Raw genomic sequence first — 17430 nt, 5'->3', positions numbered from 1 at the left:
AAAAATAAAAATCTGCAATATTATAGAGACGCAAACGATGAACTGCGATGTAGCGAGGGATCACTGCATAGTAAGTACAAGTAGTTGCCGACTGATATGACTTCTTGACAACAGTACCCTACCCCACCATAAAATTGTTTCCATGGAAACCAGAGGCGCACAGCGAGGCAGACGACATTGTGCCTTGAGATTGTGCTGTCACAAGGACTTTTCATCTGGCCGCATTGTCACATTCTCTATTTTTAGTGTAATTGCCATTTTTACACTGACTTCTTGGTCCCTGGTGTGGTTGAATTATCACACCTCAAACTGTTCTTCCCAGGCTTTTCTTTCTATTTTAATAAACCTTATACCGCCTCCCTTTGTCTACCCTTGTGCTTCCTTCCATGGCCCAGTTCCTGGGTTTTACACAAAGAAGCCCTCAGGACGCGAAGGCAGAATGGAAGAGCGCTGAAAGAAGCCCTGCTGTACAATGGTCATTAAAAAAAACGCCATTAGGAATCAATTTCATGCAGCGCTAATGGAGTCAAGATGGCCCTACATTGCCCCCCACCCCGTCTCGCATCCGCGGTGGGCGGCTGGGATTGTTGGGCGGCAAATGACCTGCTAATGAACAACAAATGTCCCGACAAATGACCACCTGGCCGACGGCTGCTCCAGATATATTGGCTAACTTTTGGGTTAGCGCTCGTTGTATACTCGCACGGTCTGTCATTGGGCACCACCTCCAGAGCTCTGGGAGGTGTCCATGTGGGAGTGTAGACATGTCTGGCGTTTAAAGACGAGGGAGGAGCGGAGGGGTAAAGGTTTCTGTCTACTTTGGCCAGCCGTCGACTGCTGACGGGGCAAACGTTGCTATAAAAATATTGCGGATGCGTGGGCTGTATAACACATCTCTTCATGGTAATGTAGTGACTTGGAAGGGAACTGCTAAATCCCTTTAGCACACTCTTGTAATTGCATTATCCGCGATAGAGGAGTGATTGTACACAGCAGCTGATCAGTGTCAAGTCTGCTCACAAAGTGTGTCTGTCATAACAGACGAGCCTTTGATTATTATAAAGCTGTCTGCACCGGTTCCATGCGGGTGACTGCAAACCAAAACTGTATTTATAAAAGCCCACGTTCCTCAGCTGACTGCGTGGAAATCGTGGTTATTTCTGGATTCCCGCACGCTTGACGTCCCAGCCGAACATTTCCTGCGTCGACAAGCGCAACAATAATGTCACACGGAGATGCGCTCTGTCTGTTTAACTACGTGTCAACGTCAATCACGATCCGTGGTGTGGTAGTGTTGACACTGGTATCCATTCTACAACATTGTACACCGGTTTCATAGCAGTTTATCTGCAGCGTCGAATTTAGAACTGGAGATATCAAATAGTTGTATAATCTAGAGGTGTAACAATTAATCGATTGATAAACTAATTGATTATCAAATGAATCAGCGACTATTTTGTTAATCGATTAATCGTTTAGAGACCTTGCTTAACTTAAAATTGGCCAAAACCTCGGCATTTCAGCCTCTTAGCAGTAAATATTCTCTGATTTCTGTAGTCCTCCATGAAGGCAGACTGATTATTTTTGCAATGAATCAAAATAAATCATTTGCGAACATCTGCATTTGCTTAAAAAAAAGAACATTTTTGCATATTTTCTGATGTTACGGACCAAACCAGTAACTGAATCATAATCAATGTATATCTGGGCGGCGCCTATCCTGTTGAGTGACATTGGAGTCAGCGAATGAGAGTGTAGAGCTGGCTGTTGTTAACTCTGGTTAGGGACTGGCTGTTCATTGACAAACTGGGTGTCAGATGTAGCTTAGCAGCTTGTGTATGAATGTGCTTATTGTGTTTCTTTTGTTACCGTTTAGTACTTGGGTTTGCAGTAAAATGATCACTGCGAAGCTTTGAGGCAGAAGTTTTTCATAAAACTTTATTTTGTAATCAAATTATTCAAGTTATTCGAATAATCGTTTCAGCCATAGTCAATTTTACGATTTTTTTTTGGATCGCTTTGAAATTTTCATTGGTATGGTACTTCATGTCCCCAGTCGGGGGAAGAGTCAGCCCATGTCAACAAAACTTTATGTAATTTAATATTTGTATTACTTATGTATTATTGTTTATGTCCATATCTTCACTGCTCACTTTTGGAGTTATTTACATGCAATTTGGGGGTCTGCACATGCGGTTTGTCTCGTGTTCTGTCAATCGAAACACAGTCATATGGGATATGTCACTTGAAATGTACAAATATAGGCATTAAATCAGAATTTGGCACTTGGACCTGCAGTGTAAATCCAGCTTTAATATACTGTGGTTTTACATCCTGTCTCTCTAAGGAACTGTGGGCCAACGAGTCGAAGAATGTCAATGGCCAGTGTCCCTGTACTGTGACTGGAACAGATGACATCACCTGGAAAAAGAAAAACATTGGCTTTCTACATGCTGAAAGAACCCTCAGTGTTCTCAATGAATTACACTTTATGGACACAATTATTTTCTAACCATTACAGCTACATGAGGTGAAAATGGAAGAAAAGATGTAACAGAAGATCATTTGTGATCATTCCTAGTTTGTTGGGCTTCAGGTCAGGGTTTTTATTTTTTTTTGCTTTGCTTGTGAGACAAAATTTGAGTTGTGAGCGAGCTTTAGATACGCTCAAGTGAATGGGAAAAAATATTCAGCTATTCAGGTGCTATAATGCCTTCGCATGTGAGCGAGCAGAGTCACAGTTGCCGATGCAGTTTTAGCTGTCTATTGAAGAGGACAAACAGTCAAACGCGCATACAAAATAAGAACACTCAAAGAGCTGCTGTAGGTACTCCTGACATCACTCACTAGGCCACGCCCCTTAAAGGTACACATCCAACAGGAATACTATAGCACATACAGTAATTATTGTTGTATTTAGTTTTTATACAATACAAAGATATTTTTCTGTATTAAAAAAAGATTAATGGCATTTCAATAGGCAAAATGTATTTGATATACACAAATTAGACTTTTAACTCAATCTACCACTCTACATTTGTCCACAAAGTGCAATAATGCTGTAGACACAGAGTAATTGCCAATATGTAAATGATCTTGAATGTTGAAAAGAAGACTGCCGGCGAGTCAGCATGGAAGAAGCAGAGCTGGGACGACATCCCCCCTAATGGCTCAAAGTAATTCAGTAGAAATGAGAGGGGGGAAATAGCATCTCATGTGGCCATTGTAGCCAATGGAGCGGACACATTTGCAGTGCAGGAGGAGCCCTTATGTAACCGCCGAGTCTTTAAATCTTTGACCCTCTTAGAACGGTCACGGTTATTTCATATTTACCGTGTCCTCAGATCCCGTGGGCTTTGTGTCATTTTCTTCCAGTTTATCATTTGCATTTTCACCACAGTCCTGAGCCTCTCCCCCTGTACCCCCTGAAAGAAGGCCCAGTTCCAGTGCAAAATGCAGGGGGACTGCTGCTCCTCCTCCTCCCACTGTTCCTGCTCCCGGCTGAGGCGAGGCGATCCACAGGCCTCATTGGCTCTGTGCTTCGGTGTGTGTGATTGTGTGCAGCGGGGTAACGTCAAACCGGCTCACCATCGCCGCTCGTTCTGTACTTTCATTCCCCCCAGCACCTCCCAACGCTTCATTAGCCTCCAACGAGACCATCCAGCTTCCTCCCAAACTCTGTTTACCCCCCTCGCTCCCCGGCTCCCCGTCCACAAGGCTTTACTCCCAAAGTATTTGGGATTCACATCACTGCCGAGGATGTCCAGCAAGCAGCGGGATAAATGGTTGTTGTTGTGGGGGGTTGGTTGGAGCTGAAGCCTCCCTCATAGACACCCCTAACCCTGAATGGAGAACATTGATGCTTCTCCGGCCTGCTTACCCCCCTACCGGCTTGGCCCTCTTTCCTTGGATTGTCATCTCCTGAATGGCCCTTTCAGGGTTTTCGGGGCTAAGATACAAAACCTCCTTCGGGGGGATAATGGGACTGGACTTCTGAAAGTCTTAGTCGGACACAAACGTTTAAGTCCTTGACAGACTTTTGGGCTTCAATTCTTCATCTACATTCTTTTTTTTGTAAAAATCCTTCAATATGCTTGCTTGGGTCCTCGCTTTAGTCTGAAAATCTGCCTGGTACCTAGCAAAAATGTGTTTCAGCAATGAATTTGCCATATTCTGCTTACAAAGCCAAGTTCAGAGAAAGGAAAATATTCTGTTTTAGTATTTTTCTCATTGCCTGAGATATCCTGGATTTGTCTTGCAATGTTTTTCAACGTGCATCTGTTTTTTATAACTTTGTAACCTTGTTCCAACTTGTTCATGTCCCAGAGTTCCTAGGATCCTACTCTAATACAGTGAACCCTTGCATATTTGCAGTTCTTCATTCGCAATTTCTTTTTGGGTACTTATCATTCCTAATTCTTTGAAAAACTCAACTATGCTGTTTTTGTGTTTATGTGATTTAAAAAAAAAAAAAAAAAAAAAAAAGGATAAATATAAATAAAAATATTCCTTTGGTGACATCTTGTGGCATCTGTATGGCAAGGAAGTATGTTGAAGTGAGTTGAGGAGTTTCATTTAGACAAAAAATAATGTTTTGCCTCAATCTTGTGGCATGTATAGGCAACTTTTAAGCTGCTTTTTCACGGCAGTCCCTATCTTCTATAAATCGTGGGGGTTCACTGTATACCTTGTAAAAGCCACCATTTATTATCTTTTCCACAGCAGCCATTTTGATGTAGTAAAAAAACTAAAAATATTAGGACACATAATTCTAAGGTGGCATATTTCCGGGACGACTTCGTCTCCCCATTCCATGCCAGTGCCTTTATAAGAAACAGCGATCTGGAAAAAAAGGCAGAAAAATGCTGACTCTTACAGTGTAAAAGGGGCTTATGTCACATCGAATTACCACCTCAGAGGTTTGATAGTAGAGCCGGGATCAGTTTGGCTGTTCCTTTCAGACAGAACTCACCAAAGCGAGATTTTACTTTTGACACAAAGGAGCGTGGGTGTTTTACTTCACACTCTGCTTACACACTGGTGGAGTTTGGGTTTTGTATTACGCGTCTGATACTAACTACCTTGGAAGACGACAAATTCGGTGATGAACCCATCCTGCATCCATACCAATGGATACCAGTTTCCCTCCACTACGATCAAAGTCAGTCAAGGTGCGAATGTCTGATGTCTCTGAAAGATTATTCTTTGTGATTATCATGCGGTGTGGGTGTGTGTTTGGAGTGAATTATTATTTTTTTCCTCCCTGAGCTGCTCGGGAAAACGTCCGATCCCGACAATCAAAAATGAAAAAAATATCAATGACTTCATCGATTAATCGACTTCGGCTCTACTTTCATCACATTATAGTCTACTACAAAAAAGTTGCTCACCCCTGTAAGTACACGTCATCTTATCTTTATCTTGTCATTCGTGTCACTTTTAAAAATCTGTGTTAAAAATATGTATTTTCACACAGGACAACTGTCGTTTAGGTCTAAGTCAAGTTGAGAGTTTCATAGGTATTAGCCAAGCAAGTCCCAAGTCCCAAAATTGGTGACCTCAATTTGACTCGAGTCAAGCCATGTGACTCGAGTTCCCCATCTCTGCTATGGACTCTACTAAGCGAAATTCTGTATGATATTCGTCCTCATACCGCCTTGTGATTTCAGGGTGTCCCCCAGCTGCCTTGTGCCAAGGCGCTCTACAACTACGACGGCAAGGAGCCGGGCGACCTCAAGTTCAGCAAGGGCGATGTGATCGTCCTCCGCCGGCAGGTGGACGAAAACTGGTACCACGGCGAGATGGGCGGCGTGCACGGCTTTTTCCCCACCAACTTCGTGCAAGTCATCAAGCCGCTGCCGCAGCCGCCGCCCCAGTGCAAGGCGCTGTACGACTTTGAGCTCAAGGACAAGGAGGCCGACAAGGACTGCCTGCCGTTCGCCAAGGTAGCGGAGAGACCGCGTGCTGGTCTCATCATCTGGAGTAGTTCAGAATCAATATCAAGTAACATCCATCCATCCATTTTCCGCACCACTTATCCTCGCTAGGGACGCGTGCTGGAGCCTATCCCATCTAGCTTCGGGCGAGAGGCAGGGTGCACCCTGAACTGGTCGCCAGCCAATCGCAGGGCACATATAAACAAACAAACATTCACACCTTATCAAATAATGACAAAAATCATAGAAAATCATAAATACATCATACTTTCCAGAGATACTAATAATTAAATATATTAATTTGTATATATCACTACAGATGTTTTTATTTAGTTATTATTTTATTAAGTCGTATTTGGCTGTAAACAGGTTTTGCTCTGACCAACCAATCAAAGGATGGAAAAATGCTGACATCTTCGAGGGCCAGCGCTCTAATATGGTTTAAGTTACTGTAGATGGGGCAGCAGAACTGATTCTGAAGGCCCTGGGAAGATTAGATTGATATAGCAACACATAGAGGCTGAAATCTGATTTGACAAAAAAAAATTAAATGTACTGGAAGAAGCGCAGCCAAAGGAAACTTAAAGATAATAGTTTCTTGAGAATAAATTAAAACAATTTCATGGAACATATCATCTTTTGTTTTCCAGGATGACATTCTAACTGTGATCCGCCGGGTGGACGAGAACTGGGCGGAGGGAATGCTGGGAGATAAAATTGGAATTTTCCCCATCTCGTACGTGGAGGTAAGAAAAACAGGCCACGGCAGAATTAGCATTAGCCGAGTGCAGCGAGATCGAAGTAACCGCGTAGGTGGCTTCCTACTCAGACGCTTATTTTTAGTCTTTTTTGATGGTTTGAGGTGGCGAACTCAGAAATAGCAGCACACGGAGCTATAAAAAAAGTCTTTATTCTGCAGTTTTCGTTGGGGCTTTGTTGCTTTTATTGAATTATTAGGCCTTTACACACTGCCTGGAAAAGACTGCATTTTACCATTTTGCTATTCTCTATTAGCACTGACACAGAATCTTGGTGAGTGACATTGACCCGGCAATTTGACCCGGTAGTGTCACCCATTACAAACAGGTCCTAGGTGAGGGACCAGACAAAGCACGGCTCCAAAAACCCCTATGATGAACAAAATATATGGATCTAGGTTTCCCTTTGCCATGACGCGGCTCACTGGGGCCCCCCTCTGGAGCTAGGCCTGGAGGTGGGGCTCGAAGGCGAGCGCCTGGCGGCCGGGCCTGCGCCCATGTGGCCCAAAAGGATAACGTGGGTCCCCCTTCCCATGGGCTCACCACCTGTGGGAGGGGCCATAGGGGTCAGGTGCAGTGTGAGCTGGGAAGGGGCCGAAGGCGGGGACCTTGGCAATCCAATCCCCGGCTACAGAAGCTGGCTCTAGGGATGTGGAATGTCACCTGTCTGGAAGTGAAGGAGCCCAAGCTGGTGTGTGAGGTTGAGAAGTTTAGACTAGATATAGTCGGGCTCGCCTCCACACACTGCTTGGGCTCTGGTACCAGTCCTCTTGAGAGGGGTTGGACTCTTTTCCACTCTGGAGTTGCCCACAGTGAGAGGTGCAGAGCAGGTGTGGGCATACTTATTGCCCCCCCCCCCGCCTCGGCGCCTGTACGTTGGGGTTCACCCCGGTGGACGAGAGGGTAGCCTCCCTCCGCCTTCGAGTGGGGGTACGGGTCCTGACTGTTATTTGTGCCTATGCACCAAACAGCAGTTCAGAGTACCCACCCTTTTTGGAGTCCTTAGAGGGGGTGCTGGGGAGCGCTCCCGCTGGGGACTCCATCGTTCTGCTGGGGGACTTCAATGCTCATGTGGGCCATGACAGTGAGACCTGGAAGGTGCGTGATTGGGAGGAGCGCCCCCCACGATCAGAACCCGAATGGTGTTCTGTTATTGGACTTCTGTGCTCATCACGGATTGTCCATAACGAACACCATGTTCTAGCATAAGGGTGTCCACACATGCACTTGGCACCAGGACACCCTAGGTCGCCGTTCGATGATCGACTTTGTGGACACTCGGGTGAAGACAGGGGCGGAGCTGTCAACCGATCATCAACCGTGAGTTGGCTCCGATGAGTCCGAGTGGACCATGATCCGCGCTTCTATTGCCGAGGCGGCCGACCGGAGCTGTGGCCATAAGGTAGTCGGTGCCTGTCGTGGCGGCAATCCCCGAACCCGATGGTGGACACCAGGGGTGAGGGATGCCGTCAAGCTGAAGAAGGAGTCCTATCAGGCCTTTTTGGACTGTGGGACTCCTGAGGCAGCTGATGGGTACCGGCTGGCCAAGTGGAATGCGGCTTTGGTGTTGCTTAGGCAAAAACCCGGGCGTGGGTGGAGTTCGGTGGGGCCATGGAGAAAGACTTTCGGACTGCTTCGAGGAAATTCTGCTCCACCATTCAGCGTCTCAGTAGGGGAAAGCAGTGCACCACCAACGCTGTGTATAGTGGGGATGGGACGCTGCTGACCTTGACTCGGGACGTTGTGAGTCGGTGGGGAGAATACTTTGAAGACTTTCTCAACTCCACCGACACGCCTTCCCATGAGGAAGCAGAGTCTGGGGTATCTGAGGTGGGCTCTCCTATCTCTGGGGTTGAGGTCACCGACGTGGTTAAAAAGCTCCTCGGTGGCAAGGCCCCGGGGGTGGATGAGATTCCCCCAGAGTTCCTAAAGGCTGTGGATGTTGTGGGGCTGTCCTGGTTGACACACCTCTGCAACATCGCGTGGACATTGGGGACGGTGCCTCTGGATTGGCAGACTGGGGTGGTGGTCCCCCTTTCTAAGAAGTCCCCCTTCTTAAAACATTGCTGTTGCTGGATGGATGGTATCGTATACTTAATTATTGTAATGCTCATTATTTGCTTAGGCTTTGCAGTGTTTTAAAGCAGAGCATTCCCTTTCCCATGGCTCGCCAATTAACATAGAAGCAGCGTTGCAAAATTGCCTCCTGATAAGAAGATATTCTGTTTCTGCCTTCAGTTCAGCGCCAGTTTGAAAGGTTTTATGTCCGTCACACTGCTTGAATGCGTCGAACAATTTGCCCAATCCATGACAAGTTTCTCAAAACTAGATCTGTTCTTGACAAACCACATAGCGGAAGGCCTGCTACGACCACCACTGATGAAAACACCAGACTGCCAGAGTATGCGTTCGTGCAAAGCCAGGGAAAGTCTATCTGGAGGGCTCCACTGGAATTCAGCATCAAACAAAAGCTTGATTCAGCGGATGCTTCTGAGAGTTGTAAAGCTTTACCAATACGGAATTTAGGTTGTTCAAAGGCTTCAAGAGGAACATTATGATGCTCAACAACCTAAAGTTGGTACTGGTAAAGCTTTATCACTCTCTGAACCATTCGCTAAATCGAGATTATGTGGATCCTAAATTCCAGTGCAGCCCTCCCAATAAACTTTACTTGGCTTTGCACGAACACCTGCCTTCCATTGCATGGTTTGTCAAGAACGGTTCGTTTATAGAGAAACTTGCCCTGGATAATGTAAATTGTACTACGCGTTGGAACATTGTGACTGCCATAAAGCTTCACAAACTGGCGCTGAACTGAAGTCAGGGTCAGAAAAACCTCTTGGTGATGTGGCCCATAAGGTAGACAGCATCATCAAAAACAACTATTAAGAAATATTGTGACATCACAATTATGCAAAGTTCTGAAGGGCTCGCTCACAGCCACATCTTCAGATGTAGGCAGTTCACAAAAGATGTACCGTAATTTCTCGTGTATAATGTGCACCCATGTATAAGCCGCACCTCCAAAGTTGGCCTCAAAATTGTGGAAAACCCTTCTACCTATGTATAATGCGCACTATTGACTTTTGACATTTTTGGGGGGGGGGGGGGGGAAATGCGCATTACACACGAGAAATTGCGGCACTTGGTTGTGTAAGTATATCATGCATAATTGGGCTGGCTGACACTCCACAGAGACCAAACTATTTGTATACAGGCAATCAAAAAGTGAATTTACCATATGCCCCCATTAAGTCATGGTTACAATGACTGTTTAAGATCACTCTAACCTGAGATGAGTTTAAAGTGCTCCACCTGACATTTTGCAAAGACTCCTGCCTGTCTTGATTTACTGCGCAGACGTGTAGACAATTAACCGGCACTGCGGTGGAGTCAAATTCTTAACTTTTATGTAGCCTAGATGGATCTGCTCGGGGCAACGAAGCTTGGAAGAGCCTGTAATTAGAGTGCTACTGCTTTAAGTTGTGCACATCAGAGCACCTGAAACGGGTCACAAAGTCGACAGTTTCATAGCTGGCTCGTTAATCTCCCCCTGTGGGGATGGGGAAGCCTCTTGATGGGATTCTTCCACACCAAACTGCTTCCACACTGACTGACTGACATTCAGGCGAATAAATAAACCAGCTGAAGCGGGCCTGACCAATATCCCCCCCGCCATTTTCTCCTCCCTCCTAGTTCAACTCTGCGGCCCGGCAGCTCATCGAGTCGGACAAGCACTCCGACACCAACGGCGAATCAGGTGAGGGGGCCTCCTCGGGGCCCCAGAGCAACGGCGGCCATCGGGACAAGAAGAACAGCAAGAAGCGACATTCCTTCACCTCCCTCACCATGTCCCACAAGCCCATGCTGGCTCCGCCCCCGCAACGCCACTCCATGGAGATCAGCGGCCCGGTGCTCATCAGCTCCAGCAACCCCACCGCCGCCGCCCGCATCGGCGAGATCAGCGGGGGGCTTTCCTGCAGCGCACCTTCACAGGTAACATGTCGAGAACACTCCAGGGGAAACTACAGACCTCTGCCTCTGTTATGGCACGGTTCATCGTCCACACCCCCTAATATACTGTGTTTTTTAAGGGGTTGTTTTTTTATGGGTTTTCCCAGTGTTTTAAATTTTACAATTTCCTCACATGTGGGAAAGGAGAGCCACAGTTGCTGATACACTTTTCAGCCGAACAGTAAAGCACAAATACACTCAGGCAGGAGTTGCTGATGGCAACAGCTCACGCCCAGACACATACAGACTCACCGATGTCACAAGCCCACCACGCACACGCATATACACAGACCCGACAGTATGTCCAGTATTTTCTGTACATTTTATGCTTATAATTTTTTTGTGCGCGTTTAAATGTTTACAATGTATTTAAAAATGTTTTTTTTTTTTTTAAATAACTTTAGATGTGTTTAAAACATGCCAGAGGGGTAAAAATATATTTTTTAAATGTTTTTTAAATGGTCTGTCTATGTCGTTGATTTTCACCTATTGCAGATGGGTCTGGAACGTGTCCCTACTTTCACTCTATACCTCCTTTTGGCCCACCCTGTACATCCTGTATTCATTGTATTCATGGTTACCAAAATATGATTACCATATTTCATCTTCCCAAAGGGGTATGCTGATAATCTGCCAATCCATGCGAAAAGCACACGAAATATGACATAATGGTAGCAATGCTCCATCCGAGCGTCAAGCAATGCGTGGCTGCATGACTCCACTCGCCTGTGAAAAACGTCTTCAGGCCTCCGGGTCCCCGCGGTGCTAGCCAGACATGACAGCAGCTGCTTTATGGTCGTCAGCTGCCGGAGGTTTTGGACGTGGTTAGACACGCTCGCAGACGTGCCAATTTGTTTGAGCCCGCCTGCGCTGCGAATAGACCCAAATAAGCGGCCAGCATCAGTTAAGGTGTTTAAAGAGCGCTAAAATAATAAAGAGGAGCGGAGGAATGCACTAATCGCTCTTTGACTTACATTGAGAAAAACCCAAACACGACCCCGACCCCCCCCCCCCCCCCCCCCCCCCATAAAAAAAAACTCACTTAAAGTTGGAAAGAAAAACAAGCCACTAACACCGGTTTTATTATTCTACACAAAATTTTGTGGGCATGTCTATCATAACAGGTTGCATGAAAAAGTCTCAAGCACCCATGCTCAAAATTGAACAGGAAGTCATACATTTTGGTTCGGTCACTGCCCCCACACATACTCACACACAACCCTCCTCCAACCTCCACCTGACTGATCTTTCCAGCAGACAGACAAAAAGACAACAAAGGTCGGCTCCCGTTGCCCGGGGGAGTATTTGGGAAGCCAACACTCCTGCCGTCAACTCTTTTTCTCAAAGCGTCGCGGTTGACACCAGAAAGCAAAATCATGTCAGTCTGGCAGTAAAGTGGCTTGTAGACACATTTTCGAGACTGCAGATGCAGTTGGAGCTTCACTTTAAGGGGCGTCCCGGCCTGGTGCAGTCATGCGTGCTGAGAGCGAGCGAGCGAGCGAGCACACAGGCCACAGGGAGATATTGTGCCAGCGACACTGGGGCCTTGTTACCACGACACCGCCGCGCTCTCACGCGCATGACGAGCCAATCAGGTGTCGCACGTGTCACCTGATTGCGGTCGGCCAATGGGAAGGGTCGCGGTGGCCACCTCGGCGAGAAGCAAGATCACACAATGTGACAACCCGGTGAAACTGTGTTGTCTGTTGTTATGCTCTACAGTATATGAGGAGTGGACAAAGTATGTCCCCAGGGGTCACCTGACATTTATTATTGAGAGTCCTACAATAGTTGCGTTAACTCTTTAACCTTGGCCAATCAGTAGAGCACATTAATCCTTTACTATAGGGGCCATTTTTTTTTGTTTTGTTATTGTAGAAATCAAATAAAGGTGTGCTGTTACACCCTACACAGATGAGACAGAAATACAGTGGTGCCTTGAGACACAAATGTTTCGACATACGAACAGCCTTTTTTTATTTGCTTTGCCTTGCAAGCAATATTTTTAGATACAAGCATTGTAGAGTGGCAGTGAACTCAACTCATTTCACGACAAGCAGCCGTTTCGTTGATAGCGAGCAATTTTTATGCTTAAACTATAAACTGAATGTTTTTATTTTTTATTCTTTTATTACACATTTTCTATGCAGTTTATGATTGCTTTTTTTTGTTCAAATACATTTACTATATGTTTAAAAAGTGTGTTTGAAATAAGTTTTAATGTTTAAAACGTGTGGCTGGGGTTTTAAATGTTATTAAATTATTGGTAAATTATAATTAAATGAATTCTAAAGGATTATTTTAAGGTATAAAAAGATATTTTGAAAATATAAAAAGAAAATTTAAAATGAAATAATTGTCTTTAACCTCATCTACGAATAATCTGGCCATGCGTTCATTTTAAAAATCAAATGTGGCCCTTAAGCACAAAGGTTTACCCACACCTCCTTTAGAGGTTCTCTTTATGATGATTCCAAATCATTTGCATTTGTCACATGTGCGTGGAATTTTCCATCATGTTTGATGAGCCACATTTGTTCTGTTTGAAAGGTACACATTTGCACAACCGGACTGATCGTGACACCGCCCCCGAGCAGTCCCGTCACCACAGCAACGGTCTTCACGTTTCCTTCGGAGACCAGCTACACATCCATTCCGCTGGTAGGTGCAGACCTTTACCAAGGCAACAATTAAGAATACGTTCAGTCTGGCTACAAGCTGGTGTATCAACTGCTTACAAAGATTTTCTTTTGAATTGCTTGTATACAAATAGTTGGACTGCCAGCTCAACCGACTAGCATGAAATTAAACAACCAAGTAAATCTTTGTCTTCACGGTTATGGAACAGGGGAAGACAACAAAATATAAGTATAGTAAAGTAAGAATATAATTAAATTAGACAGTGGTGGCTTTGTGCCGTTCATTTGCAGCCTGGATGTCGAGCGATGAACAACTCCTGCTCTAGAGGGAGTCCCGGTGTCTCCAGAAGTCTCAAATAATAGCACAAAAAGTTACTAGAGTTAAAGTTACTTGTTGCTCATCCTTTGATTAGGGGGGGAAAATAGTCGCTATAAGGGGTGAAAAAATCAGCAAACGTAAGTATTTTCTTCAAATGAACACTTCTGTCTTCAGTATTGTGTATTGTCAACTCTCATCCAGAGTGCTCACACGCAGGCTAACTGACCAACCTGACTGCAGCTCCTGATGTCATGTACTAGGCCACACCCCTTAAAGGGACACAGCCAACACAAGAATACTACAGTACATACAGTAATTATACTTTATAAAACCAGTTTATTTCAATTCTCTTTTGTGTTTTATGTAATAAAGTGCTATTTTTCTTGCGTAAAAACGTAACAAAAAGTTGTCATGTTTTGGTGTCTAAAAGGGATTACAGTGTGGAACCCCTGCATACTTGTGGTTTGGCACCCACGGATTCACCTATCCACAGATATTTATTTTCCAATTTGTTTTTCTATATTTTGATCACTTTTTAATTTTTTGCCAATTATTATTTTTTTTTTTTATTATAATTTTTTTCTTTTTTGTGTGGAACCAACCCAGAACTTATTGGTGGTTTATCCCCGCTTATTTAGGAATTGTGGGGTTTAAAAAAAATTATTGTATTATTTTTTTCAACGCAATCGTAATGGCCGTGAATTAGCCGCTTATTTCCGCTATTCGCGGTTCACCGTAATAGCACTTCAGTGAATTTCAATGGGGAAAATTGATTGGTTCCATTTGTTCCATTTCCTGTGTTTTTTCCCCTGACCATCCCTCTTCGCCACAAAAAGCAGAAGAAAACACAAAATAGTCAATCCGAAAGATGTTCGCCGATCGGAAGTCTCCCGAGATATGCAAGCACAAAGCAAAATTAAGCGAAATCCCTCGGTTTCTACTTGTTAATGTTGGGGAAAAAATGGTAATAATAGCTCTCAGCCTACACAAACGTGCACACAAGCTTCCTGTGTGTGTGTGTGTGTGTGTGTGTACACTGGCATGCCAAGTTTGCGAATGAGCAGGAATGCGCACACAAAAGGTGGAGCTCTCCGCTTCACTTGGGAAACCTTACGTGATGTTTTTGTACAGATGATTTCTGTATCCCGCAGGCGGCCTAATTATCTCAGGTCCAGCGTCGCCAGTCAACCGTAAGACGCTCTGACCCTTGTGCGCATGTCGCTCAGGGGGGGCGGAGGACCACTCGGCACCCCTGTCGTGTCGTGGACGTTACCACACGGCCGCTCAGTTTGTTGACTTTTTAACAGGTTGTTGGTGGGCCCGGCATAGAGCTGCGTGAACTAGACAGGCGCACACACATGGATACAATTATAGCGCTTACAGGGTAAAAGGGGGATTTTGCCATCGTTACAACCGCCAAGATGAATCTGAGTTGATCAGAGTTGGGATTTGTCATTTCATATGGTCTGCGTTAAATTCTGGGCTGGCACCTCTGCTGCTGGTACAGCTGTTCTGTCTCCTAGCAACAAACAAACAAGCAAAAAGCACAAAATGGAAGGCAGAGAGCAGAGGACAGATGGGCTTACTTTGTCACTTTTAAACAAACTGGGGTCCAAACCTTTTCCACTGAGGGTCCATTTTGATATTCTTTAACTTCTAGGCATATTGGGCTCTGGGGGAAATTTCAGGATGAACCTAAAACGCACTTTAACAGCTGAACATAATTTGACCTAAACTTTTGAATGCACCTGTCCAACTGTTCAGTCTTTCAGTGCTTCACAACTTGCTGGTCTCTCACAAGGAACTGAACGGCAATTCACAACAGGTGAATAAGGACGTTCCCTATATGCCTTTCTGTGACTCTTCCAGCCTCTTAGCTCCTGGCACATTTTTCAAATTTTATTCAATACCGAATGCCCTTTGAGCATTTATTCAACACCGTATTAGTCACAGAATTGTCTTAATTGTATAGACATTGGTGCTTTGAGATACAAGTTTAATTCAGTCCGTGACCACATCTAAAATCATGTTTCCCCATTGAAATGAATGGAAATGCCATTAATCTGTTCCAGCCTTTAAAAAAAAAAAAAGTGTTTTGTTTTTGATGAGAAAAATTACGCTCTGTAATGTACTTTTTAAAAACATACAGTAATGACATAATTAAATAGAATGTAATGAATTAAACAGTTTTTGCTCCATTTTTTTTATGCTTGAATTCAATGGACATTGTGCTGTTCCTTCTGGTGAGCGCGCCTTGGCCACCTAGGGGCAGTATAATACATAGAGATGGTCACAAGTTACTTCTCCATAAGCTGCAGTAATAATAATTGTTCTTCGCAGACAATAAAGAATATATGCCTATGAGTGTTGTTATATTGTCTGTCTACGTGTTAAGCATTTGTTTGAATGCCCGTTGCTGAAAAGGGGTTATAACACCACGACACTGATGCTGTCACTGATTCGTTAGCCACCTACTGTATGCCGGTTATGCATTGTTTTTTTTACCATTAAGATAAACAAACTTTTGTACGGCAAAGCAATGTGTTTTTTTAAAATAAACAACATTTCGTTTTATGTTTAGTTTGACAGTAAACGTCATCTGGGAGTTGGAAACGGTTTGAAACCTCTTTTTTGAAAATTTTTTTATGATCTACCAAACTGCTGCTTATTGTGAAGGGAGTTGAGTTGAGTTCACTGTCACCATACGGCGCTTGTATCTCAAATTTTCTCTCGCAAGTCAAAAAAAATCGGCAGAACGACAGCTCCTATCTCAAAGCACCACTGTACTAGTAAATGGACCTTAAGCTGGATATCAAGGATGTGGAATAAATGCTCAAAGGTCTTACCATAAACGGCTTGCCATCAAACAGGTTTCCCCAGATAACGCAAAGGTGTTCAAATTACTAGTTTCTGTTTCCCGAACAGTATCGAGAGAACGGTTATGGATTGTCACGCGATAATGATAGTAATAATAATAATAATCACCTTTACCATTCTCTCTTGCCATCCCGCAGGACGCTCTCCCGCCACCGCCACCTCCTCCGCCGCAGTCGTCCGCCGGAAGCGCTGGGTACTCGCTGGTAGCGGGGCAGAGGCCCTCCCCCAGCGTTGGCGACCAGGGCGGCAGACAAAGACCCACAGTGTGAGTTTGAAAAACAGTCGTGCCTCCTATAAAAACAGCCATCTGTCCATCCATTTTCTAAAGTGTGGGTCCTCATGAGGTTCCTGGGTGAGTTGGAGTCTAGCTGGAGTCCAGGTACACCCTGGACTGGTTGCCAGTCAGTGACACTGCACTTTTATACAAACTACTATTCACTCTCATATTTACACCTATTGACAATTTAGAAAAAAGGTAGGGCAAATTAAGGATCTCACGTTCCTTCCAGTCGGCCACAGTGCTGCCCAATTGGGTCATTTATTTATTGTAAGTAGCTTACTAAAACGAAAAATATTTGTTTTTGTAAATAATGCTATTAAAGATGACAATGAATTATTCTTACAGGAAAAAGATTTATAGAGTTTACATGAACATTTTAACATTCTTTTTTTTCCCCCTCAAGACTGTCCATTTTTAAATCAAATGTGGCCCTTCAGCACAAACGTTTTCCCACGATTTGGTGTTCCCCCATTGTATCGTGGTTAATTTTTTGCGCCCCCGCTGTATTGTGGAATTTTAAGGAGTCGTTTTTTAAAAATGGGTTTTTACACTATCCTTACTTACCGTAATGCCCTGGTTGTTGATGCTCTTTTCAGCTGTTTATTGA

The 17430-nt window shown here is 44.5% G+C and overlaps 1 protein-coding gene across 1 annotated transcript in view; it reads left to right on the top strand.

The window, feature by feature from the left end:
* Window positions 1–17430, top strand: part of sh3rf1 (SH3 domain containing ring finger 1) — a 55564-nt gene that overhangs the window by 27388 nt on the left and 10746 nt on the right. The window contains exons 3-7 of the mRNA XM_061779367.1: window positions 5670–5945; window positions 6587–6682; window positions 10391–10690; window positions 13259–13369; window positions 16681–16808. Of these exons, the coding sequence (XP_061635351.1) occupies window positions 5670–5945; window positions 6587–6682; window positions 10391–10690; window positions 13259–13369; window positions 16681–16808 (911 nt within the window). The remainder of the gene's footprint in view (window positions 1–5669; window positions 5946–6586; window positions 6683–10390; window positions 10691–13258; window positions 13370–16680; window positions 16809–17430) is intronic.

The sequence above is a fragment of the Phyllopteryx taeniolatus genome, chromosome 7 (genome assembly GCF_024500385.1).
Source record: "Phyllopteryx taeniolatus isolate TA_2022b chromosome 7, UOR_Ptae_1.2, whole genome shotgun sequence".
Taxonomy (NCBI): Eukaryota; Metazoa; Chordata; class Actinopteri; order Syngnathiformes; family Syngnathidae; genus Phyllopteryx; species Phyllopteryx taeniolatus.
The sequence above is the reverse complement of the archived record's forward strand: the minus strand, read 5'-3'. Positions and strand labels throughout refer to the sequence as shown.